This window comes from Anomalospiza imberbis, chromosome 1 (genome assembly GCF_031753505.1).
Source record: "Anomalospiza imberbis isolate Cuckoo-Finch-1a 21T00152 chromosome 1, ASM3175350v1, whole genome shotgun sequence".
Lineage (NCBI taxonomy): Eukaryota > Metazoa > Chordata > Aves > Passeriformes > Viduidae > Anomalospiza > Anomalospiza imberbis.
The window spans coordinates 40,484,509-40,510,700 of record NC_089681.1 but is presented as its reverse complement, the minus strand read 5'-3'; the positions used below and the strand labels follow the sequence as shown (position 1 = coordinate 40,510,700).

At 35.0% G+C, this 26,192-nt stretch overlaps 1 protein-coding gene across 4 annotated transcripts in view; it reads right to left on the bottom strand.

Moving 5' to 3' along the window:
- The window catches only part of ST18 (ST18 C2H2C-type zinc finger transcription factor), a 167,984-nt gene that overhangs the window by 51,452 nt on the left and 90,340 nt on the right, over nt 1-26,192 (bottom strand). For 3 of the 4 annotated variants that reach the window (XM_068189036.1, XM_068189015.1, XM_068189019.1), the window contains exons 2-4: nt 23,441-23,547; nt 16,775-16,829; nt 14,784-14,814 (exon numbers count right to left, since the gene is read on the bottom strand). In XM_068189036.1, coding sequence (XP_068045137.1) covers nt 14,784-14,814; nt 16,775-16,829 — 86 coding nt within the window. In that variant the 5' untranslated portion in view covers nt 23,441-23,547. The remainder of the gene's footprint in view (nt 1-14,783; nt 14,815-16,774; nt 16,830-23,440; nt 23,548-26,192) is intronic. The other variant, XM_068189025.1, reaches the window with a different exon arrangement.

The following is a 26,192-nucleotide window of genomic DNA, read 5'->3' as shown; positions in this document are numbered from 1 at the left end:
CCTGCGAAGGGCTATTCATCTCAAATGAAGCTATTTCTATGTGATAAAAGGGGGAGCTGTTCCCTGGGAAAGGTCTTATCCAGTTCAGATGCCTAACTTTCTGATGACTGGCAGGAGTAGGAATAGCAGAAATTTAGAGAGGAAGACCTTTAGCAGGTTTAATACACTTTTTTCAGCTCCTAATAGACCCATATATTGATCTGAATATTCACTTGGTTCTGCAGTTTTTTAGCCAAACCTTTGTCACTGTACAAATCTCGATGGCACATAGGTGTTACAACATAAGACACTTCCCTAAAGAGGCTGGAATCTTCAACACTCTTTTCTTAATAATTTTTCATGTATGAGATTTGACATGATTTGATTTTTCTCTCTCACACAGTATACCAAGAAATTGTTTGTAGTATGAATAATACTGCTCATATTATATCTGTCGGAGATGAAAAAACTGTATATATGGATCTGTGTAATCCACTCAATGGATTATGCACCTTAGGTACCCCCAGGGTGCATTACAAATCTGCACGATGCCCTCAGGTGATGGATTTTGCATTTGGCTCACTGACTTAGCTGCAAGATTTGAAAAAAAAAAAAAAAAAGCCATGAATGAAGAGAACTCCTATTGGTTACACATATTACAAGCTCAACAGCATAAATTCATCCTTCCAAGGTATCTTATGTGCACTAAATTGGCTCAGGTTCTGATTGTTTTGGATAAAAGCATATGACTAACTTGAGGTTTTTGTCAAAAAAAAAAAAACAAAACAAAACCCATTTTTGGCTAAGCACTTTTTTGCAAACATGAAGCACCTCATTGCAAACATAAAGGACATGTAAATACAAAGATCTGCATTTTAGGGGGAATGTTAAAATTTCATCATATACATCTCAAACACTAGATATTCTGGATCTTCTGAAGACTAAAATGCTATGGGCATCTAGAAGCCAGGAACATGGGATGGTAAGCATATGCTGTAGTTGAATAAAATATGACTTCTGTGTTATTTATTTATTTATGAATAAAGGATAACATGAATGTCATAATAAAGGTCAGAATTACAGTAGTATCAGTGTACCTCTGGAAATAATGCCCATTTAACAGATATCAGAGGTGGATGCAGTGTCAAAAAATATGCATAATTTGTTTCTAAGGAAATACAGTTACTTAGTTCATATTTGTGAATGGCATTTCTTCAGCCTTAATCCTGTAATTTGTCTGAATATTGTCAAGATTTGACTAACCTCAAGTTAAGGGAGAACGTGACGATGTGGTAAATTCGTTGCTCACTGAGACATACAGTCTTTTTCTAGTAATATAATATTACATTGTGGACTGGCATAACATTTATTCAACAAGTTGGTTTTTCACCACAGCTGGAAAAGAGAATCAAACTGAGATGTCAGCAGACCATGGTCAAAACCAGTGTGGGAGTACTGCTGCCCTCTGCCACCTGCATATCTACTCTGGGAAGTGAGAGCACAAGAATCCCACCTAACAGAACCACCACAGTTTACAGCGGTAAATCAAAAAACAAAACAAAACCAAAAACAGCTTTGCTGCATCAAAGCTGGGACAGGAGGCCCACAGATCTTCCTGGGAGCACACTGGTCATGTTAGAAAATTTCTCCTCTACGAAAGACTGATGCATTAGCTCATCCTTATTGTATCTTTCTGTACATGAGCTGTCACCCATCCAGATTTTCTCTATAGGTCCCATAATTTTTTAAAAATACATAAGATTCAACTTTTAGTAAAATCATTCCTGACACCATTTTGATTACAGGAAGTTGACAAACAGAGTTGTCACTTATTTCCTAGGAAATTCAAATTGCTCTCCTGTCTCCAGGCAGAGATTTTTCAGCTCTTGCTTTTGCTGATGGTCCTTTAAACTGCTGGTTTTGAGCTTTAATTGGAATATATTAGTTTGCAGAAACCAGTTTAAAGTTCTATCATATATGAGAAATTCCTCCCCTTTTCTACCTTACAGTGCTTGAAATTAAAAATTTAAGTAAAACCAGAAAAAAAAATTCACAAGTGGCAGCTTTTTCAAGTGCACATGGTTTGCTAAGGATTTGATAGTGGAAAACAGGAATTCTAGTACTATGAAAAGAATGTATTTATGCCTTTGTAACATTCATGTCATGCTGATTTCACCTTTGTCTTTAAAAGTTTCTATTTCTCTCTTATCCTTGTGTGCATTCATACATAGACTCACATGTAGGTTATCACTGATTTGTCAAACTGTACTTTGTCAAGTGGTAAACCTATAATTTAGCTTCTCTATTACTCATCTCTTAAATTCAACATCTAATAGTTTTGTTGCTATTTATCAATGGCCTGCTTGTTGTCATGGAACACTGATTCGGCTGTCAAGGTTATTTGGTAATCCAAGGCTCATAAAACAGGAGAAGCTCTTTTTGCTATGAGCCTGAAGCCAATGCACAGTTGGGTTTTTTTTCCCAGTTTAACTGTGCTTAAATTTTATGGATAAAAAAATCAAGTTTGTATTACATAGAATGAGCAAAAATTTTATTATATCTTTTTTTAGTCAATGATTCAGTTACCAAAACCTGTTTTGTATCAGTTATCATAGTGTGAGCCAAGAGGCTAAAACCTATTACATTTAGGACCTGGCTGCATATTCTGAAAAAAGCCCCAAGATAAATCTTTCATAGATATTTCATACCTAAATATATTTTGGGGGAATTCAATAGGTCATTCTCTTTCCTTTATTTCTTTTCAGATAACATCTTGCAGACACAGGTAGTATACAGGCATTACTGCCCATTGGATCCCCACCACAAAAAAAAGTCTCAGAAGAAAGAGAGATTTTTTTAAGCAGTCCGAAACACATAAAACTTCTCTTAAAAACTGGCCATGTTTGGTTTTTTGTTGTTTGTTTTTGGTTTGTTCTTTTTTAGTTTGTTTGTTTTGTTGATTTTTTTGTTTGTTTGGAGATTTTTGGGCTTTTTGGTGGGATTTTTTGAGTGGGTTTTTTTTTTTTTTTGTTTGTTTTTTTTTTTTTTTTTTGTAAGTGGTTCATCTAAGTGATGTGTTTGTCAAGCCTTTAACTTGACCTTTAACCACTTTGTAGCCAGCAAGGATTTGTTGTAGTTAGTCTGCTGGCAAGACTTCCAGACCTCTGAGGATTTTTTCTTATTCACAGTAGCCTGCAGATTGGCAAAGCATGAAAACAGAGCAAAGAATTGCCATAGTTGGTAAAAATAGGGGTACATTCAGCCTGAAAAGTGGTGTTTAATAATGCTTGCAATGGATGCCATATAAAATAATGAGACCAGAACACACCAAATCTTGTGTACACTTCTTAGATTCAAGAGAGAAAATAAATGCCTTTGAATATCAAGGCACATTTATTTTCTATTATGTAAGGATCCCATATCTTATGTGAGTTTGTGCAAGAAAACGTAGTGGAAATTTTTATTTGTGGAGAAAATAATTTTAAATTTGTAGCATGAATTGGGTTTTGCCTGTTTGCCTAACTATTGAATTACAATTATAGGAGACAGCATCTTCTGTAGTGCAGAAGCATTTAACTTCACACTAGGATTTACCCAGAGAAGGTAAATCTAACTACTTCATAATCACATTGTAGTTAAAGATATTGCCAGATGCTTTAGACCTTGCTTAGTTTATTTTCCCCAAACCTTCAGATGCCCTAAGACTATGTAGTCAAATACTACATTTTCCTTATAGGATGGAAGAGCTGGTATTCGAAAATGCAGGGACAATTGCCACTCAAAAATGAGGCAGTAACATACAAGTGCCTGTTGTGGTTGGTCTTTCTTCTAAGAATTTTAAGAATCAGAAGTATCTAAGAGGAAGTTAATTTTGAACATCTCCTCATCTTAGTCTCTCTTTTATATCAGTTTGTTCTCTAAACCACATATAAACTGGATTCTGTCTAATTCTTTAGCACAAGGGTTTGCTTTGGGGTTTAGGAAAGCTTTCTAGGGTTTAGGCTACAGCAGTGAAAATATCTGATCACCTAAAATCACAGAAAAATGTTGAGTTCCTCATAAACTGATGATGATTAGGAGCATTTACTAGCACTGGACACAGACAGGGGATGATCTACTCTTAGGATGGATCACATGTCAGTTCAAATCACATTATTGATATAATTTGCAGCAACCATCAATAACAGAGGTTTATAAAATGAGCTGTAATGTCAGAGTTCAAAAAAGAGTACTGGTAGTCTCATCACTGCAATTGAAAACCCAAACAGGTGTTGCTAATTACAGTAACTTCAGATGGACAACAGAGTTTGGGAAGGAAGAGGAAGTGTTACGATGACTCAGTGGTTTGTCTTCAGGTTAAAACAGATTTATATTCCACTTTCTTAATTAACTGTCATTGTTTGTGAAGAGTGTCTCTAAATCTTAAAATTCAGTGAGAGTGAAAGTGTTGTCAGCTCAGGTTTCTCGAAACAGGATAACAGACAGAAAGATAGTATTAACAGTTTCAAGTCAGTCACCACAGAAAGTCTGAAAACTCACAGCCCCAGTTGGGTCTGCAAAAATTTTTCCGAAGCTGGGACTTAGGGTTGTGTTTTCAATGCCATGAAATTGCTTACTGAATATGAAAGAATTCACAAAATCTAACGGTTTACAAAAATCAAATCCTAGCTTCAGAACTTCAGATAAGTAGATACAAGAGACTTTAAGACACATACATCAGTCACAGATATATATATAACTATATATATTTTAATGTTTTCTAAAAGAAAGAAAAATGCATCACTTTGGGTCATGGATACTAAAACAAAAAATTTACACGGCTTATAGACACTTGGGAAAAATGACAGCTAAACAGTAATTCTGCTTACTCTATCCCACTCTAAAATACATATATTTGCTGGATTTAAAATGAAGAAAATTCTCTCAAAGCTTATATAAAGAAAATTACTTGTGTAATAAAAAAGAATTTCTTCACCCATTCCTTTTATATTTTTTAGGAAAGATACTTGATGAGATGCTTTTCATAAGTGAGAATGCCAGTTAAGAAAAGGCTGTGATGACTTCAACCCATTTGTGTACCCTTCAACTCTCAGTCTCAGAGGGATTTGTCTTTCAGTATCTCCTCTTTTGTATGCTGTATGGATAAATAAAAATGTTAATTCATTATGTTAGGATTTCTACCGTGTTCTGATGTTCCATCCTGCAAATAATTTTCCAATTCCAAACATTTTTCTACTCAACGGGATATGCAGCTATGCTTACAGAGGTTTTGTATGTCCATGAATTTATCCCTGAATAGTGGAGTATGCTGGAGTAAGGGATAAAATAAGTCACCATTCTACCTACTAAAAATAAGTAAAAGCAAGATTCATGAACTGTCAGGTGATGGAAAATTGCAAATGTCCAGAAACAACTGTTTGATTTGCAAGTTATAGGTAGCCGCAGACCGACTACCTGAAGAACTTCAGGAAGGAAGACTTTGGCAGCTGAGAAAATTGTCATCAAGTTTTGGTTATAATTCATTAGCAGTCTAAGACAAAGTTAAATCAGAAAACAAGAGTTTTCTTTCTAGCTATTTTAAATAATTTTTACAATTGTTAAAGATATCCAAACATTATGCAAATAAAAACTTTTGGCTTTATGTGAAAATATTAAAGAAGGACATGCATTAACTCTGATATGAATTTTACAGATGAAATTTTAAAGGCTAGGCATGGAAAAGACCATTGAATTTTCATCACTGACAAGAAGTTGAACATGTATTTGCTCCAGCTGCTCATCTGGAGCCAGAGTTATTGGCATTAATGGTTTCTTCTATTTTATAGAATTAACCAAGATACAGGATTATTTCAGATAATTTATAGCATTTGGACTCCGTGACTGACTTTATTGTATTTTACTGATTCAGACTAGGAGATGAGGAAAATCTGGAAAATATTCCAGCTGGAAACTCCTCAAAAATACATGTGTGAAAGAATTAATCAGGTAAAATCTTTTTTTTTCCATCAACATTTTAAAGCATTAAAATGGTAAGAACATAAACCAATAAAATGTGCTGAAAAAAATTGCTCTTCATTTGGACAAAGAGAATGGGTTGCAATGAAACTTAGAACTTGGAGGACTTACTCCAATGGTAATTAAATAAAATCTGACTAATTCTCATTTTTAAACAGCACACACAACACAAATAAAATCATGTCGTCCCTTTGTAACCCACACACTTGGCTTACAATTTATATCTGTGAAAGGGACAGAGGCTGTTCCTGTGCCCTGTAACAACCATTCCAGGGTTAAAGAACCTTCTACAGCTATGGAAGTTTTATGCAATGCTCTTTTTTATAAAATGCCAGAGTTGTGAAAAGTTCAGTCCAGGGCTGGACCAAGATGAAAGGAATGGATATGAGATATAGATGGGAAAAAGATAAAAGGGAAATTTTTATTTATGAACACTAATATAGAGAAAAACAAGATCAGTAACTTGGGAGTATTAAATGTCTTCTATATACACAAATGGAAGGTTTAGCTAGAAAAAAAAGGAGCAGAACTGGACAGATAATAATGTGGAGAAAATATAATATCATAACTGAAAGCTGGCTAGAGCAAAATATTAAAAGATGTATTTTATTTTAAAAAGACATAGAAGAAAAGCAAAGAAACTGTCATAGCCTTGTTGGTAAAAGAGGATTTATTAGACCCCATAAGAAGAGGCTGGGGAGAAATGGGTAATGGTGTTGAGTCATTATGTACTGAGCTTGGAGATGTTTCAGGCAGTAAACTGAATGTTACAGGCCACCTGACCAAAAAGAACAACTGGACTGTGAAATGATTGAGCAAATGGAAAGACACACGTAAAAAGAGTGGAACAATGGTAAGTCAGCAGTAACAGAGGAAAAAGACATGCAGTTATGGTTAAATTCACTCATGCCTCAAGTTCCTTCCTCTGTGGACAAAAATTTCAGGCTGCAAGAGGTTAATTAAATGGCTTTTTATTTCTCTTTTCAAATATATATATATATATTTTAACTTATTATTTTGTCAGGATTCTCCACAAAGGAAAGGCAACTCAGAGAATGACAACAGGGATTTAACGTGTCTAATTTTCTTGTTTTCAGTTAACAAGCTTGTAGGATCATAAGGATATTCAGATCATATGAAAAATATTACATATAAACCCTCAATTTGAAATACTATGTCAAGGAAATGGATGATTTCTTCAGAGTGCCATTTCATAAATCAAGAATTCAACATGGTTAAAGTTGTATGGCTGTATACCTTTCTAACAGGTAAGTTATTTTTAGTAAGAGCCAGTTTAGAGAAAATTTCGTTATTATTTTGTGGAACTCAAAAAGTTCTTAAAGTCAGTAATATGAATGAATGCCCAAAATCTGGGCCAAATCCAGCCTCCCTAGCCTCTTTTTCATTTACTCACTCAATCTGTCCAGGTTCAGTAGGTCAATAAATTCCAGTGGGACCCAGGCCAAGAATTTGGCTTAGAATGGATTAAGTTTCTAGGCAAATCTACAGATCATCCCCAGAACCTTTGCATCCAGAAAGCCTTGAAAAAAAGTGGTCAGCCTGCTAGCGCCAGTAAATGCTTAAATAAAAAGCATATTGGTAACTACAGTCTGGTTAAAGAAGAAGTAAAGAAGATCAGCTTTGTGGGTGTTTGGTTTTTTTTTTTGCCAACAGAGAATGGGACTGTAAGCAACTCATTGTCAGCAGCCAGTACCTCCCTTTAATGTAGCAGGAGGTCTCATGGCTGCATTCTTTCCCTTTCCTTGCTATCTCCAGGCTGTACACAGTCTATTTCTGCTCACTTTTGCTTGGCTGAATCAACCCTTGACATCAGTCAGAGGCAGCAATTCAGCTAGCCATAATATTTAACTTATGATTGATATATATGAGGCAGAAGTTACGGGCTGGCATTTCCATCTCTGTGTGGCTTGTGGTCATCTACAGGGAAAAGATCTGCCATAAGAGGAAATGAACATTTGGGGCTGTAATGTTCTGATGCATTCTGTCATGCAGCAGAAGGCATGAAGGCATATGAAACCCTAAATTTCTGTGTAGGTTTGAGAAGATAACATTTACTATGTGCTGATAAGCACAGCAGTTGAGATGGGGAGGACAACAACTCATGTAATATATTAAACAGCATAAAAATTTTAGTCCAAGGCAGGGAGTATTCTATGATACAACTAGGTCTCAGGTAGAAAAAACCTGAAAATAACTATCTCAATCTAGCAGCCACAATAAAGTGAAGTGAATTTGACATATATTATAAAAAACCTCTTCCAGAAAAACATTAATTGAAACTAAATTATAATTACCCATTTTAATATTTAATGGAGGCTTTAAGTAAAAAAATTGTAAGACCACAATCAATATAATAACAAAGAGAAAAGAGACACTGAGATTGTGGATTTTGGCTAGAAATCAACATAGCAGACACCAAAAGAGGCCTATAATATGCTAGAAATATATCTAATGTTGTTGATGCTAAACAGAGATATAAAAGTCATCTATAAAGCAAATGCACTTAAAGTATCAACTAAAGCAAGATAAAATAGAAATCTGATAATGAAATGCTGTTCCTAGAAGTTCTAAATAAATCCAGGAAGAAAAGGTAGAGGTCACAGTACATAGATCAAAAGGTTTGAACATGTATAGGAATTAAGCAAATTACTAATCATAATTAACAGCTCCAACCACAGTTGCCTCAAAAGAATTATGAAATACAGTTCTTATTTCAACCATCTTAGTAGTTATTCAGAACAGTTCACTGAATGTTTAAGTCAAAGAACTGTAAACCCCAAGGTTACGTACGAAATGTTAAAAGTGGTCACCCAGAACCATGTTATCATTTACTGAAACAGAATGGTGGCTCTTATTACCTTATTACTTTACATTCAAACAGTGACATTTTAATAAGAGTGAAAATTATCTGATCTTCTCCATACATAAGTTGCAAATATTTTATGCAAGCCTTAATCCACTCACATTAATGTTGAAAGAAGAAAACTTGAAGTGGAAATGTTTGAATTTTGACTTTCTTTCTGTGTGTTTTGTTGTTAACTCTTGTCTTGGCTACTGGTTTAACAGTACTGAAAGAATAACTTGGTTTTGAACTATGAAAGCACCCAGTACTATAAAAAAATTAAAAAGCCTGAGGTCCATCAACTCATTCAAACTCTAGGAAAAGGAAAGGAGGAAAAGAAATGAGATGGAGAGGCAGAGTGAAGGGAGAGGAGGGATGACAACTCTGTAGGTTTCACAATTTGATGGCTAATTAGAGGGCGACTGGGAGATGAAGGAGGAAACAAGGGAAGAACTTAGACATGACAGACTATAAACTTGATTACTATTACAATTTTCATTAATGGTTGATTTTTTTAGTTATGGTGACTACATTGACATACAGGATATAGTAAGGATTGGTGATTTCTAACACCTTTTTGTCACTGCTATGACTGTGACAATATACTGTGACTAAACACTTATCTTTGCGTTGCAGTAAATGGCACTACATAGAGATTGTTCTGTGTTTATATTTGACTGTTCAATGTTTTCTATCAAACATCAACTACAAAACCATTCTTCCTTAGTGTAAAACACAGATTTCAACAGATTCTTTGAGGAGAGTAAGGTCTAGAACATCAGATAAAGTTCCTTGGGAACCTAACAATGTTGTCAGGAAAGAATAGTAAATGAACAAGATTAAATGGGAATTTAAGAAAGCATGATTCATAATAATATGACAGACTTCCTTGTACCAGAAATCATGGAGTAAGAGACAGAGGTTAATATTTTCAGCACCCCATAACCATTTCAATTTCTACAAAGGCTAGGACAGGGAGGAAGCTCCTTTTCCAAGCTAAAGAGCAAGCAGCAGATACTCTAACTCATTCTGTTAGCAGATCTTGGGAATAGCTACTCTTAAGATTAATGACTATTGTTTAATTGAAGATCAGTTATCAATAGAAACAGCATGATAGAGAACTTTGACTCGAGTGGAATGCTTATTCCAATATGTCATGGAGAAATACTTAAATGCCAAGGTGGCACAGCTCTGCCCCAGCCAGTTAACATCATGGAGAGCACTGGGGAGGAGATCTGGAAGGGTATGCTGTCAACACCCAATCTTGAATTGCAAAAAAAAGACTTTCAGTGGAGCTCAGACATGTCTGGCAGTAGCTACAGTTATTGACCATCTTCATTTAAAATTTACTACTGAGTCTGTTTGAATTCAGAGATACAATTTGTTTCGGCAAAGCGCATTAAGGACTGTGAGGGTCCTGCACTTTCTGCCAGTGGGAGACAGATGAAATGCCAGGAAATGCAAGAGTCCACCTCAGTTTCTTTTCCAAATGTGCTTATTCAGGATTATGTCAAACGTGCTTTTCCACAGCAGTTTCCAGAAAATCAGTCTCTGACCAACTCCTGTGGAAACAGAAGCCAAGCTCAAAGGACAAACCTGACATTTTTTTCCAGATGCCAGCTAGGAACAAACAGGTTTCTCAGTCTCTGTCTTATTTCTAAGCAGTGCTGTGGGATAACACCACTGTGAAGGTGATAGCTACACAAATCAACCATAATCTCAGTTCTTACTGAGGAACACCTTGGAGCCTTTTTATGTGATTTTTCTTCATGTGCTCAGTTCTTCCATCATCTGAGTATCACTTTCACCTCCTCCAGTCATCTGGTATACTACTGCATTTTTCCCACAAATATTTCTTTAAAAACTGCCTACTTTATGAAGTTCAGAAAAAGAGTTGCCAATCAGTCCTTCCTAAATGCAGCTAGGCATGAACAGGCCTTTTCTTTCATGCCATAAGGTTTTCCTGACTGGCCAAATTCCCTTCTATCTACCATACTCTCTACTTTCATTCTAATACTGTCTGAAACGGAGCTCAGTTATAATTGTAGACATATAATTTAATAGTTCTTAGAGGAAATCAGGAAAATATTCAGCAATGTAGAATGAGGAATAACTACTTCAGTTAATTAAGTGCTTTTTAGCATGTTGTCATATACTTGTATACAACAGTATATTAATGTACCTCTTCAAACATCACAGGTAAAGTTAAAGAATACATTTTAGTAACACAGACTTTCCATTGCTTTCAGTGTTGCTGTGCTGGTTTCTCACTCTCCTGATCAATAGGCAGCCACAGAAGGATGAATTGTCCAGTTACTACTTCTAAGAAGGAGACATCCAGATAGCTCTGCTCTGATAGTCCTCACTTTGCTAAAGTATTCAAGATACTCATAACTCTGTACATTCAAAATGAACAGTTCAACTTCTCTGATTATCTAAAATGTCTCACAACCTCTGGAACAAGAGTTACAGATAAAAAAAGTAATTGTCCTTACTTTTGAAGAAATGATGCAACAGTGCAGAAAGTAAGGGGAAGTGTAACTATTCCCACCAAACAGCAATGCTGTTCTTCATGATTTGAAACACCTTGTGGACTCTACATTAATCATCAGTGACAGAAGCCCAAACCACTTGGTTTCACCTGTATCTAACTCAGAAAAGGTACCCCTTCTATTCAGATATGGATTTAGCCAAACTGATCTATTCTTTTGCAATTCTGTGCTTGGATCAATCCAATTTGCTCTTCCTTGGTCTGACCCAGATGCCACTCCATAACCTACAGATGGTTCATTGTACTCTATCCCATCTGTTAAATAAAACACAGTAATGAGAATACATCACTCCAATATTCCTCACTTTACTTTGGTTTCCATTCTAATCCTGAACACAGCTGAAGGTCCTGGTCCTTTCAGTGGTCCATGACAAAATTGTCTAAGAGAAGACCTCTTCATTCTGCTTCTCACAGAAGATGGATACAACAGAGCTTCTAAGCCCAAAAGGTGTCAGATTCAAACTTGAATGTATGGAACAGAGATCTCCTGGCTTCAGCACTCACTTCTACCACATGTTGTTGTTTGCTATGTTTAGCTTGTGATAAAAAGCTTCATATTTTCTTAAGGTAGCTTAGCTACCAATGAAAACACCACAGCAGTACATTCCTAAATAAAAAATTAAATCTTGTTGTTAACATATAAATGATCAACACTTCAAGGAGTAACAGTTCTGTTTTGAAAGACTTATTAATTTTAGCATTCTATGCTTCAACACTACAGTACATACAGTAGATACTGTTAAAATAACCCTAATAAATTTGAACTAATTACACAGAAATGTTAATAGTGTTTATGTATAAAGAAAATTATTTATATTTTACTGAAAGCTGGGATTCCTTTGGGCATATGGTTATATGAAATAAGTGAAAGTTTGACACATAAATCATTGTGTATACCTGAAAGAAAAGTCTGTTCCCTGAAAAGTCCATGCAGTGCAAGAGAATTTTTAGCTATTTTACCAAGAAAAAAAAAAATTCTAAGACCCAGCTTGTCTCTTAAGATAATATTTTTCTAAAAATAAACTTTTTTATGCAGAAAGGCAGTCCTATTTTTCAGGAGAAGATGGATGTTAACATTAGCCAGTTTTCTTAGTGAAATCTTGGCTTTCTTGAAATCAAGAGATTTTTTTGGCAGTGAATTCTATTAAGCAAGATTTCAATGCCTGCAATTTAGAAGAGAAAAAATTTCATGCTTTATTGAATCTATTTAGTGATTGAAACTCTTTGTTTTGCTTTTCATTTACTTTATTCTCTACTTTTGTGAAACACAAGTTACAGAATAAGAAAAGGCTAACAAATGCTCTAGAACCAATCAGTGTTATGAAATTAATAGTAATACAAAATGAGCATGTAAGCTTATGTAGCGTCTTTCATGTAGAAGTATCCCAAGGCACTTCGTAACAGAAACTCAATAAGGAGTGCAAAAGTGCTTTGTCAGATAGGATAAACCAGGGGAAAAGGGGAAATTAATTAAGCCCGGATTTAAATTTCTCAGCCAACACAGCATTTAGAACCTTGGTCAGAAAAGACAGTGGTTCCAATATCTGTATTCAGGGAACAAAACAGACTATTTCAGTCTTTAATTCTTGAGGAATGTTCAATAGTTTTCCCACAATAATATGGGTATGACTAACAGGAATGCACTCCGATGGCTGCATTTCCAAAGAGCAGTCCTTGCCTCTCTCCCTCTACTTTTTCATGGACAAGTAGATCCACAGAATTTGATCACCTGACTTTTATACCAGTCATTTGACTGTGGAGATACCCAATATGGAATTTGGTACAGCAGAAATTACAAATACCAAGTTAAGGGCTGGATAATGCTCTTCTGTGCTGTTTAGCTCACTGTTTTAAACCAGTTTATGTTTCCTTATGGAGGTAGTCCACATGTCTGACAGAGTGATCTGCTGCACAGTAGTCACAGTAGTTCCTAAGGCAGCACATATTTCACAGGGAAAAATAAAGTTGCTTGGGAAAACTATAGCAATCAATAATACATAAATCACAGCTTCCCTGATGTTGCAGAAACTTGCACATCCTCTATTTTTCAAACATTTTTCTCTTAGGAACACATGGACCATCCCTTTTTTTGGATGGCTGCCTCTTCGGATTAATGCATCCTTCTGGTGCATAAATTAGCGATGCACAGAGGAAAAAAGAAGAAGCACTAAATCTCAGGAAACTGAAGCCATACAAAAAATGAGATTCACAGCAGAGCTGAATGAGTGACTCACCATGAATAATTTATCCAAAAAGTTAGCCTACACTTCTGTTCATGGAGTAGCTATAAGAAGCTTATAATTTCCTCAGTTTTATTATAAAACAAAACCTTAAAATATTGTAAGTCTTCACTGTAAATAACTTCCTGTAAATATTTCATGTTCTATTTTAAGAGACTGGGCATTTTTTGTTGATCAAATAAATCACACGATGATGTTTCTGTTCCCTAGTTGGATGAACCCACAAGCACATATTTTGGATGCCTGCTGTGATTAAGCAAGCAGCTCAGTAACATGATGAAGAGTGTAGGGAATATAAGCTAATTTACAAAGAACTCTAAAGATCTTTCTGCAAAATTTTTTTTCAGTATTTACACTGAAGCTGTAGTGAATTGTAATTCTGATTAATAACTCTAGGAATTTGTGGGTACCTCTAAATATTTTCTTTCTTTTTGGAAGATTTGGTACAGAATAATCTGCCAATCTTTCCAGAGTTAAATCTAAGCTTTTGGATCAGTTATTAGGATTTGGTGCATGCATAGGTAAATTTAAGTAGTCATGTTGAAATTTTACTAGAAAATTTGCAGTCTGAAATATCCTTGTGTAGTGTGTGGTTTTAAGTGGACAGAGATCCTTTGTGCAAGTTTGAGAAATACTCCCTGCTACTTCCATAAACTATGAAACCTCAACAAATACTTCAGGAAGAATAAGCCATTACTGCATTTAGAATTTACAGGAGTATACAGATCAGTTTTATAAAAGCCATCTAGTAAAATATATTAATAACTCTTATAATGTTCAGATATTGAAATACTATAATACATATTACAGGAAAAAGAAGATTAAAGAGCTGGAGATTCACCAGAAATTATTTTGTTGTGTGCCCTGACACAGGCTGAAGATAAAGACAAAATACCAGAGTCCTGCCCACTTCACATTACTTTTGATTATGCTTGCATAATTATTGCTAACATTTTGCTTTATTTTTTTGTATATCTAAAAAGTGAACCCACATAAATTATCCTTTTTCAGATCTGTCCTAGAGCTTTACAAAATACATTTGCTTGATTCTTTATTTTATAGAAGTAGCAGTGGCATAAATTTTTCAATATGATAAGAAAATAAAACTGAAAAAATAAACAAAGTAAGTTCTTACCTGAGCTCTTGAGCTATAGAGTCCACTTGAACTGTTAATAAAAGCAGGAAAGAATTAATTAGTTTACACTTCCAGATTGGTGCTTTCTGCAGCCTTGCACCTGCCTATCTGTAATGACAGAGGAGTGGCTATCAAAACACAGGTGGTTATTTCATGCTAACCACAGGATTGTAGCTACTAGTGACAAATGCTGAACGAATGTGTAATTGTCACAGTTATTTTAGGATGCATGAGACCTGGAGTATGATTTTCAGCAGAACAATAAGGAAAATAATAAAAATAAAAGTAAAAACAAAGACCCTTGTTTTCCTGAAAATAGAATGCAAAATCTCTTATTTTTCAGAATTTAAAATCAGTTTGGGAATTGCAAAGTCTAGTGTCTACAAATTCCTGCCCACACAGGAGTATACAGCATAGTGACAAGGCCAACAGGTGTCACTAAGGTTTACTCATATTGCAGAGGCAACTGTTGTTGTTTGCACTTCTGGTGAAAATGTTCTTCATATATTAATTGCTATAAGAGTGTATGCACAAGTATAAAAACATGGAGGAAAAAAATCCCATTAAAATTATGTTATTAGCCTTTTGAGTGAAAGGGTATGAAACCCCTATTAACTACAACTGAAGTTTGCTATGCCAGCAACTTCTTTTAACTCACAGTCCTGACCAACAGAGAAGACATGTCCTAATGCTGAGGTGTGAATAACTTCCCTATTCAGAGACTTTACAAGTTCTCTGTTTAGTACTTTTGAAATATACATTAACTTTATATTAATTTCAGTGATCACCACGGAGGGTTGCATCAAAGTTCTGATATGACAATAATTATGTTTTTTAGAAAGGTTTGTCTGTATTTATCCCCTTATCTGCAGTCAGTCTGCAGTACTTCAATGCTTTACCTCTGTCTTTCCCTGCGTGAAGTCTAGCACTTTTTGCCCCTTTGATCATTTGAAAATAGAGAAGTAATGCCAAACCACCCTAATCTTTCATTCTGACCATAACTTGAACCTGAAGGCACAATATCAACAATTCAAATTAGTGAGATGTGACAATGAATACAAGTAGTCTGTTTTGCACAATCTTTAGAATCAACAGTTCTCATTAAAATAGAGTGAACGATGGGTGCATTGTGCCTCTGAAAATAGTCATAAGCAAAAGTATTCACTGGGTAGGCAAAACTTTGACATTTATTTTTAAGTATACCCATTTTTCACTTGTTATCAAGAGTCACAAAAAGTGTTATGAATTAAAATAAAAAGTTATTTTCCTGGGATGGCTGTACCGCTAGTCAATCATGTTTTCCAGATGCTGAGATCATTAAGGGCCTGTTTATCTTTCTGTACTGCATTTCCATCTGTTCCTTACAAAAAGAGAGTAATATGTGGGAAATACAACTATGTCATAACTTTGCAAATGAAACATGAGCACCAATACTTCAAAAAAACCCACAAGATTGTCTTCTGCCACATACACCTGCAGCTTTTGATCAATGAAAATTTACCTCTGGACCATTTACACAACTATTTTATAGATAATTAATGGCAATAGACAGAAAAACATTCAGGTGGCTGAGACAAAGTTTTGATATACAATTTTTAAAGCATTCATTCAATGCTGTCAACTCTACTCACTGTAGAGAAAATAATTTTGGCGCTTTTGGTTTTATGGGGTTTTTTGTTGGTTTTTTGGGAGTTTTTTGGGATTTTTTTGTTGTTGTTAGGGTTTTTTTTCATAGTAAAAACGTGACCTTTATTTCCTTTGAAAAATAACTCAAATAAAATAGCATCAGTAGGTTTTTTTGGCTTTTCTTTATACCATAGTTAATCACATTGTGCCTCTCAATGCCAGCAGTCTGTGTCCTGCCTTGATTAAAAAAAGCAGCCGTAAGGAAGCTGCAGAGTCTCTCAGTACACATTAAGGACTGTGCACAGGAACTATGATATTTCATGGTGTTCTGGGCACAGGGTCGTGGAGCGTGCTTGCTAACTCACCCTTGGTTCCTTTGGAGCGTGTGCGCAGCTTTTTATTTTCCCCATCTGCATCCATCTGTAATATTAACACAAGGTCTTTAATTCATACCTTTTGCCATTGAGAGAAAAAAAAACACTCCAATCCTTTTTTTTTTTCACATTTCCAAAGGCTAGACAGCAATAGAAAAAAAAAGAATAATCATGCCTTATTAATCTTGTCAAAGAGATAAAAAGCCATCTGTGAATATCTAGTAAATACCTAGGAGATACCTTTAATGATGCAGATTTGTTTAATAAAGTGATAGTTATGAGTGACTCTGTAAGGTTTAATGATGAGGTCTACAGGTGTTAGCTGAAGGCATAAGGTTAGAAAGAATAATGCTGCATGAGTGCTGCTTTCAGCATCCACCTCCTGAAACAAAAGGTCCCAGAAAGCTTGTGTGACTACAGGAACTCTGCATTTTCGTTGTAACTGAGGCATAGCTCTATAGCTATGTTGGAGCCTGCATTTCTGACAACTTCATCCTTAAAACATGAAACCTTCTTGCTTGACAATGCATAACTACACATATACAGCTTTGAAATTCTTCAAGACTCAATCAACTACTTCTTTAAGAAGTTTTTCTTGAAGGGACAGTGAATTATAGATTTATAGGAGGTTTTTTGGGAGAATGCATTGTCCAGATTTGTATTTTACATAAAAAAAAAAATCAAATCCAAACAATCAAAAAGCCCAGATGCCCCCAAAAGTCAGCTGATGCAATAACTTTTCTAACTGAAATAAGAGAATCCTTTCAAGATCAGCTCTTCTCACTATACTTTTGGCTACATCTAAACCCAAACTGGAAATATGCACCTTCTGGTCTTGGATGTGGCCCAGACACATAATTATAGGGGCAGGCTTTCAATCCATGGATTTTATTGCAAACCCCTGAAATTCAAATGGATTAAGATTTCATGTTGTGGTGTGGAGAACTGCAGTGACAAATAGCAGATTGTACAACAGTGCAATTTTGATCATGTCCAGGGAGGCAAATTACTTTCTAAAAGTAGCACTTACTTTTTACATAAGAAAGTTTTATCAAACTTTACATAAGAAATTCTATCACCAGGAATTTTTGTCTAAGCAAAATGTTGGGAACTATGGAATTTTTCTTCAGTCTCTGAAGGAACCTTGCTATCTGTCTTTTATTGAATCTCAGTTTCCCTGTTTGTAAAATGGTGATGATTAAATATGCTCTAGACAAAGCAACTCCCATGGGCTTCTGTACATCAGTTTGCAGACACCAGTATCTGATTTATGAAACTGTGTTGGGTGATAGGTAGATGTGGAGACCAGAAGTTGCCAGGCATCTCTCCCTGAAAAATGTCACAAGATAAATACTGATGTCAACAGAAGATCCTTTCAATTATTTATTTTTTTCTTTCTGAGGATCAGCTGAACTGCATTGAACTGAGGAAAGATGCAAGAAATCCTGTTTGTGCCTTTTTCCCTTTATAGAGTTTGAAGATCTGAGTATGCTTTATTTTTAGCTCAATATGATTCAGATTACTGAGATGTTTTGAAGGTCTTATCTGAAAAAACATTGCAGAATATGACAAGATTGACCTGAGAAATAAAAAGAGAAAGCCTTTCTAGGGGATAAAAAGCATTTCTCTAATTTTCTGGGGTTTATTTGTTTTTATAAGCATTTGAACATTATAAGCAGATATTGGAAGCAAAATATCAATTTGAAGGAGAGAACACAAACATTTAAAAAGGGTATTCATGGACTTGAAGAAGTGCAATTCTAGAACACAGGTTAGTGATGTCTGAAATTAAAATATAAGCGGATGGAAATGCACATCAAAGCCAGACAATTATACCTTTTCTCTGTTTAAATTTACATCTGATATTGATTATTAGCAGGGAAAAACATGAGGAGCTTCTGTTTATGTAGTGGGGCTGATGGCAGCCTTTACTTGTTACTATCCTTAAAAGCTGGAGAACGAGTTTTTGCAATGTGACTGCAATGGTAATGGGAAACATGGCTCTGTTCTCTGATGCTGAGTTGTGATTGAAGGCACTGACCTGCCATAGACTTATAATAGGGGAGCAGGTGTGGCAATGATGGACTTTAATTTCCTTTAATAAACCTTTTATGTGCCACACTTTTACTGCCATTCTATGCTCTCCAAGGTCCTGCACATAATAGGTTCATTACTTTTGATTACTATAGTCTATTGAGACAAACAACTCCAGAACACACTATATATTATATTCAGTTAAACCAATATAGACTATTTATCCACTGTGCATTATTTCACCTGCAACTCTACAGACAAAATTAACAACAGCTCCTGTAAGCTAAAACTATTAAAAACACTGGTACTCCTTTGTCATCATTTCATAATAAATACCACACCAATCACAGTGCTGCTCTTTTAATTATGAAGCAAAAAGTGCCCACTGCTTCTACTGAACAGCAGTTACTTTGGTCTAAACAGCAGGTTGCATTGTGATGAATATTTAAAAACTGGACAAAGAGTGAAAACCAATGATAAAATCAATGCAGGTGATTTTTCAATTGATTTTCTTTCCTTGTAAAAATTTCACACTATGAGATATCTTTTTATCAACTCAAACCTATAATTTATAGGACAGTTTAGCCTGGTGCTTACACATATCAAACTAATCATCATATCTGTGTTGCACCAGAGACACCTTAACTTAAAAATAGTCCTATGCATTAACTTGAAATACAAAAGTAACTGAATAAAATTGAAATTGCTAAACTGTGTCAGCAAAATAAAAACCTTCTCTTGCTTAAAATTTAAATGTACTATCTTTGGAGTTTGGTAGCTCTTTTAGAGACTGCCTGATACTGATACAAAGTGAATGAAGTGTCTCACTTCTGTTTTTCATCTACATAGTGATAATTTTACATGAAATTACATCAAAGGATGGTCAGCAAGAAGCATTCAAACTTTCAAATCACCCATGGAAAAACGAAAGGATTAAATTCTGAGAAATTCTAGCCAACATTTTCAGAGGCACTTGTTATGAAGGTGTTAATTTGAGACATATATTATTACTGTTGTGACTGTAAAGGTTGGATGGATTCTGGAAGGTGCTTCATGCTGTCAAACCTGGGGGAAGGTTACCCTCCCTCACACTACATATGTTGTCTTCAGTCAAGAATCCATAACGAGTAAATAGAATGGTCATGTCTGAACAAAATCCTCATACAATATCTCACTGCTAATCTTTTAGCCATCAGGACTATGGGGATAATAAAATTTTTGCCAGAAAAATTTTATTGGGGGTTATTGTCCCATAATTTTTAAGGGTAAACTTTACAAAAATAATGGCAAGTGAATAGTGGAACTAAGTCCACTTAATCTTTGGGATATATATCTATATCCTCTAATTTGATGGATTTTGAACTCATCTAAACATTTTCTTTTCAAAATTAGTTGAATCTAGCTAATGTACTCTAAAGGAATTAGTAGGAAATACGTAGTCAGAAACACAAGGACAGAGATGCAGCAGCTCTGCAGTCCCAAATCATTAAGCAAGTAGGCTAAGAAATAAATGCCTTCTCCTTCAGTTATACTCCATTTCTGTGATCTCAAAATTTACTGAAGATATTGATGTTGAATTTTTTTGTGAAAACATGTTGCAACAAATCCCCCGAGGTTTATGAATGCCCTCTTTCTGACTTTGTGAATTTCATTCTGATCTTTCTTCCACTTTTCCTTCAATGTTGATTGAGATTTAAGTGTAAGCCAACAAGTAGATCACAGAAAACTGACTGGAGTCAATAACAATACCCCAAATTCTACTTGGCTGAAACTGTAATAATTTGCTATTTAACTCCTACAAGGTATTAATGTTTCTTCAGATTAATTTACTGGTGCAATAGCAGCAATCATACTTTCTGAGCAAAGTATTTCAGAGTTCCTGGCTGTAGGAACCAAATGGCACTTCTTTTGTTTGTACCATCCCACTGCAGTTAACAGACTGGAGAGCAGCACCTGGAAATACTTCCCTGAGTGAGAGAATTAGGATTTGGCTCTGAGTTTGGTTTTTTGTGTGCCTGGAGTCTGTCTGTGCACATGTGCATGTACTGATGTTATAATAGGATCCAAGAATATGACTAACAGCTGAAAATAGGGCATGTGCAATAAATTATAATAATGACAACAATAATAATAACAACTATGTCAGTTTACTTGCACATTTTTTAATTTGAATTTCAGAAACTAAATTGACACTACTATCTGGGTAGGATAGTTTTACAGCACATTACTGTGAAATAAACTATGGCTTAGGGAAGCCAGTGCTGCTGACATAGGTAAAAGTGAAATGCATCTCCTGGAAAGAGCTCATATAAGAGCTATGCACTTTGCAATTTCCATTGTAATCTTCATACAAGTGTGGATTTCCTGGAGTGGGTTTCACACTGCTGGAGTGTCAGTCTGTTTCCTTTCACATAACTAGCTAGAGGAATGGAATAGAAATCGCCAGTTAATCTAGAGATAAGGAGTATGAGCTTTATCATTGCACTGTGAGTTTCTGACTTAAAGTTATACCTGATTTTCAAAATCAAATTCAGGGAATAATATCACTAGGACAAACTTAACCTGATTTTGAGAGGTCTGGAAGAAAAATAAATTTTCTCTACTCTTTTTATTTTGTGAATTACTGAAGCTAGTATTGAGATAACAGCTATATCTGTCACAAGCTTAGTGAACTCAGTCAGAAGAAAAAACCTTGCTGATTTTTAAAGCACACAAATGCATTCTCAAGTCTCCAACATGAGCCACAAACTTCAAAGCTGAAGTAAGATTCTGCTAAGGACAATGAACAGGACTGTGCTATACTGTGCCCCAAGGTGACACGACAGTCTGTGTACTTCTCCCTACAGTAAATAATAACCTCAGAGCAGGATTTTCAGTGGTTTTGATACTCATATTTTGATATTTCTTTTCACTAACTTGTATAAAATTTTACCACATAAAAAGATAATAAAGTCAGAGAGAAAAAAAATTAATAAATCTGAAAGCATTGTCTGTATGTGCATATGTGTGCTGACTGAATCTTTCTCTTAATCTACGGTAACATTTTTAATGTGAAGTACTGATCTCAGACGAATGGTGAGAAGTATAGTGAGAGAAAGAAATGCCAAGAACACATATAAGAGCTTCTAGACAATGTTATGTATTTTCATTGCTGGCAGCAGAAATAATGCAGAATCCAAATACAAGTTTTTTAGGAACATTGCTTGTAATGTGGTTAAAGTTTCTTGCTCTTCTATATCTTTCTTTTTTTTTTTTTTTTTTTTTTTTTAATAATATGTTGATGATCAGAAAGGAAAAATATTTGGAAATATGTTCCTAAAGACTTAAAGACTATCACTAAAAATATGCTTTTTTTAGTGATTTTTACTATTCTTAACCAAGGAGACATTGCATCTTTGTTTTTGAAAATTTTACTTTAGTTTGCTTGATGATGTGCCTGATTTCTCCAGGAAAAAGTTGAATGACATGGAAATAATTGGTTCAGCTCTATGAATTTCTTGAGAATCAAAATAAGTACATTTACAAAATGCAAACTTTAAAGCATCTTTATAACACATTTAAATCATCAACAGTTTGGCATTTTATAGTGTGATTGAATGGTGTACTTGTTTTATAGAAGTAGATTTTTTATATTGAATTCACTACTTGAAAATATGCAGAGACAAAATAAGCCTTAGATCAGAGGCAAGCTTGAATAGCTTTGTAATGAGGATGATTTATTTTGATTCTCACTTCTGATTTCTGAGTTGTCACTGCTGTTATATACTTCATCCATGCAACTTTGCACAACTGGCAGTGCTGAATATAAACCAAAGCCATATGTTTATGTCCTTTTGCCAAACGACTACAGCAAATAGTTCTATTATTCCCTTAGGTAACCAACATGTGCCAAGTATTTCTATTAGTCTTCTTTACCAAGGCTTTAGAGGGCAGAGTTGCAGCTTCATGAAATTAAGGGGCAACTGCTAGTTTTTAAATTTAAAAAAAAATTATATAGTATACTAAGCTGAAATGCAGCTCAACTCAGGCTACTTTCTGGATGTTTTTGTTCCTAGATTATCACTTTTTATGTAGTTAAAGATCTTGTCACTATTTCCTGTGCTAGTATATATTAAACATAAATTTTTAGAAGAAAGAGTCAGTAAAAAACAAAAGCTTTGATGCTTAGAGATCTTTTTAAGTACACTAAAGTTTTAGCCCGCCCAACTGCTATATGGTTAAAAAAATCCCAAAACACAAACCTTATACATATATATATAAAAATCAACAATAAGTTATTAATCAATAATTTTAAATTTAAGCAGTGCACCCTGAAATACATTCTCATTCCTGGAGTCTTAATAGATTCAAAGATACTTGTGTTACTGACAGTATGTACGGCCAAAAGAGTGTAATTCACAAACTTAGGAACCAGAATTTCTACGTATTTACAAAAATTTTCATCTCTTCTCCTGTTTAGTACTGCTATACATGACTGTTGAAGACTTTCTTAAAACAGCAGATTTTATGCAAGAAAAGTAATCCTAGTGCATGAGGCATGACACATGAAACCCCATAGTATTCTACTACTAATATATAGCCATATTTCTACTCAAATTAATTTTTGTAAATAAGTCATCCCACCTTTGTGTGTTTCCAGGTGAAAATACGTGCAGATTCCAAAGGACCAAATTTGTCACACAGCCCAAGATGCCTTGCCTGATTTAACAGATAATCCTCAAATTCATTCTCTGGAAAAAACAGACAAAGAAACAAAAACAAAAACAAAAAAAAAAAAAAAAAAAAAAAAAAAAAAAAAAAAAACAACCCAGCTATACTAAATAAAACATAAATGAAACAAGATACTCTTTAAATCAAATGGGTAAATAATCCAGGTGCAATATTTTCTTCAGTGGTTTTACAAAGATGGGGTGTAGAGGCATCAATGGTGCTTCTAAAGGGCATAAAGAAAAGCATTTCTTTCTTTTCTTAAAGTTTCTTCACATCATTAATGCCATTTTGATAGCTTATGAAATAGACCTGTTCTAAGTTTTTTGTCTTGCGTGGACAATAATCGACCGTTCCTATATGTAGAAATCCGTAGCCAAATGTTTTAATTGCATCAGACTGAGTGGGATGGTTCAGTTCATGATGTAAAATAAATGAGAAACATTATGAAATATTTTAAAAACAGAAGAAAACCCCTCTGTTCTATTTTTTCTAACTTCAAATCTTAAAATATAAAGTTTGGCAGGCTGAGAGTATTCTCAGCATAAGCCAAATTGAAATCTTCAACATTTCTCCATGCTTAATTTTTTATTCCTTTTTGTCAGGGGCTTTATGCTAAATCAAGAGTGACAGCGAGGGAAGTAGAGCTGCAGAAGTTTACATCTGAGTGTACAACACCGAGATCCTTGTTTTCAGAAATACTGAATACCCAAACCCTCCTGACACTTTAAGGTCTAGGCACTTGCAACCTGGAAGAATCTGACAATGACCAGTTATTCAGGGCAACTTTTATTTAGGGGCTGCTCCTAACACTAGCTACCAAAACATTAAAATTTTGCTAGCAGTTGCAAATTCAGAGGTCTGTTTCACATAGCATCCAGTGTATTTAGTAAAATAGATCTATTCATTGAAGATATTCCAATTATGACAAAGTTTGCAAATAAACTTTCAGAAGTTTAACTAATCTTTTAATGATAACTAATGGGTTTTTTTTCCAACAAAATTTTGAATGTTACATTTCTGAAATTGCAAAGGCTCATTCTAAACAGGTTCTCAGGGAAGCTGGAGTTTCTTGAGTGACTAATTTCTGCTTGTGCCCCAATAGATAGGATGCTCGTTTCATCCCATCAAGAACTTTTAATTATAATCAGTACACTTTGATCAAATAATGAAACGGGCAGGCAACAGATGTAAGATGATAAAGAATGGAGAAAACCCAGAGTAAACCATACCAATACCAAAAGGATTTTTAAAGCTATTTTTTAAAGTACATGTTACTAGAAAGAGATGTTTTTTTATCCTCAAAGCCCTGTTTTCCTGTTATTCTATTTCAACATTCATAAAAAAAACCAAAACCACAAAATAAGTCTCAAAACCTTCTACCTTCCTCTTCCTCTTTGTTCAAAACACACTAACCTAAAACAAAAGGCCTCTGAGAATAACTACAATGGTGAGCAAAACTTTCTAAAGGCTTAAACTTAGCAGATTTTTGTCTAAAATTCTATCTACTTGAGTATTTATTAAAAATATATTTTTCCTTTATTTTCCCAAAGATTGCCAATAAAGAACTAAATCACATAAGGGAGTAGCTGCAAACCCTTTGAGTTCCCTGATGTCAAACTCATTAGCATCCGAATAACCACACAGCAGCACATCATCTGCACAATTGCAATTTTTTACTACTTTTAATAGCGCTTCTCAAAGGGCTCATTTTCAACTTTCTTCAGTGGTTAGTTGGTTCTCTGGGGAAAAGGAGCTTCCTGACGCTCACAGCTTCCACTCAACGACCAGGCCGTTTGCTGTCAGAAGCATCAGCCCTCTGCCCTAACCCCATCTGCTGTCTCTCTCATCCTAAGGGACCGAGAGTTAAGACAGCACAGCTGAGATCCACTTGGAAAAGTGCACAAAGGACAAGGAAAAATATACTAAACTTTCCACGCTTAGCTTTACATAATAAGCTAGTATATTGCAAGTCCTCCTTATAAGAAGTTTGGACTGGGATGGGTCTAGGGGGCAGGTTTTAAAATTGTACTGAAAAACTACATGTAACTGTCAAAACACAAAACCTGCACCCTTCTGCTGTGTTTAAACACAACGGAAGCTGCTGATGGTTAGTAAGTTTAAATGTGCTGGGCTTGATTTCTTTCACGTAACAGGGTGCGGGCTGCCATTCAATTGATTTGTGGGTGAATACCCACATTTGAAGATAGGGTGTCTAAAAATTCTAATACAATGTCATGCATCTGTCATGCTATAAACAGGGTCTACAGGATTATGCTGCATCATGGCATGTGACATACCCTTAATGTAACATGAACTATGTGTCATCCCTGCAGACCCCTGTCTGCGCTCCAAGAAGTTATATTTCAAATATAAATGTTGGGATCTAATAGTTCAGGTAGCAAAAAGCTTGGTGGTGATTTCACAGGAATATCAAGGGCTTATACTGAATCTATTTAGTAAGTTTTATGAATTATAAACTTGATCATGGGCCAAATGTTGAGGTATTGCAAGTGCAGAAATCTGCAATACCAACTGGATAAAATAAGATCTCAGCCTCAAGAGCCCACAAAGTACATCTAAGCAGGTTGTTGGTGGCTTTGATGATAAAATCATTGTTGATGGAAATGAGGCAGAGCTAACTTATTTATTTGTCAATCAAGGTTGC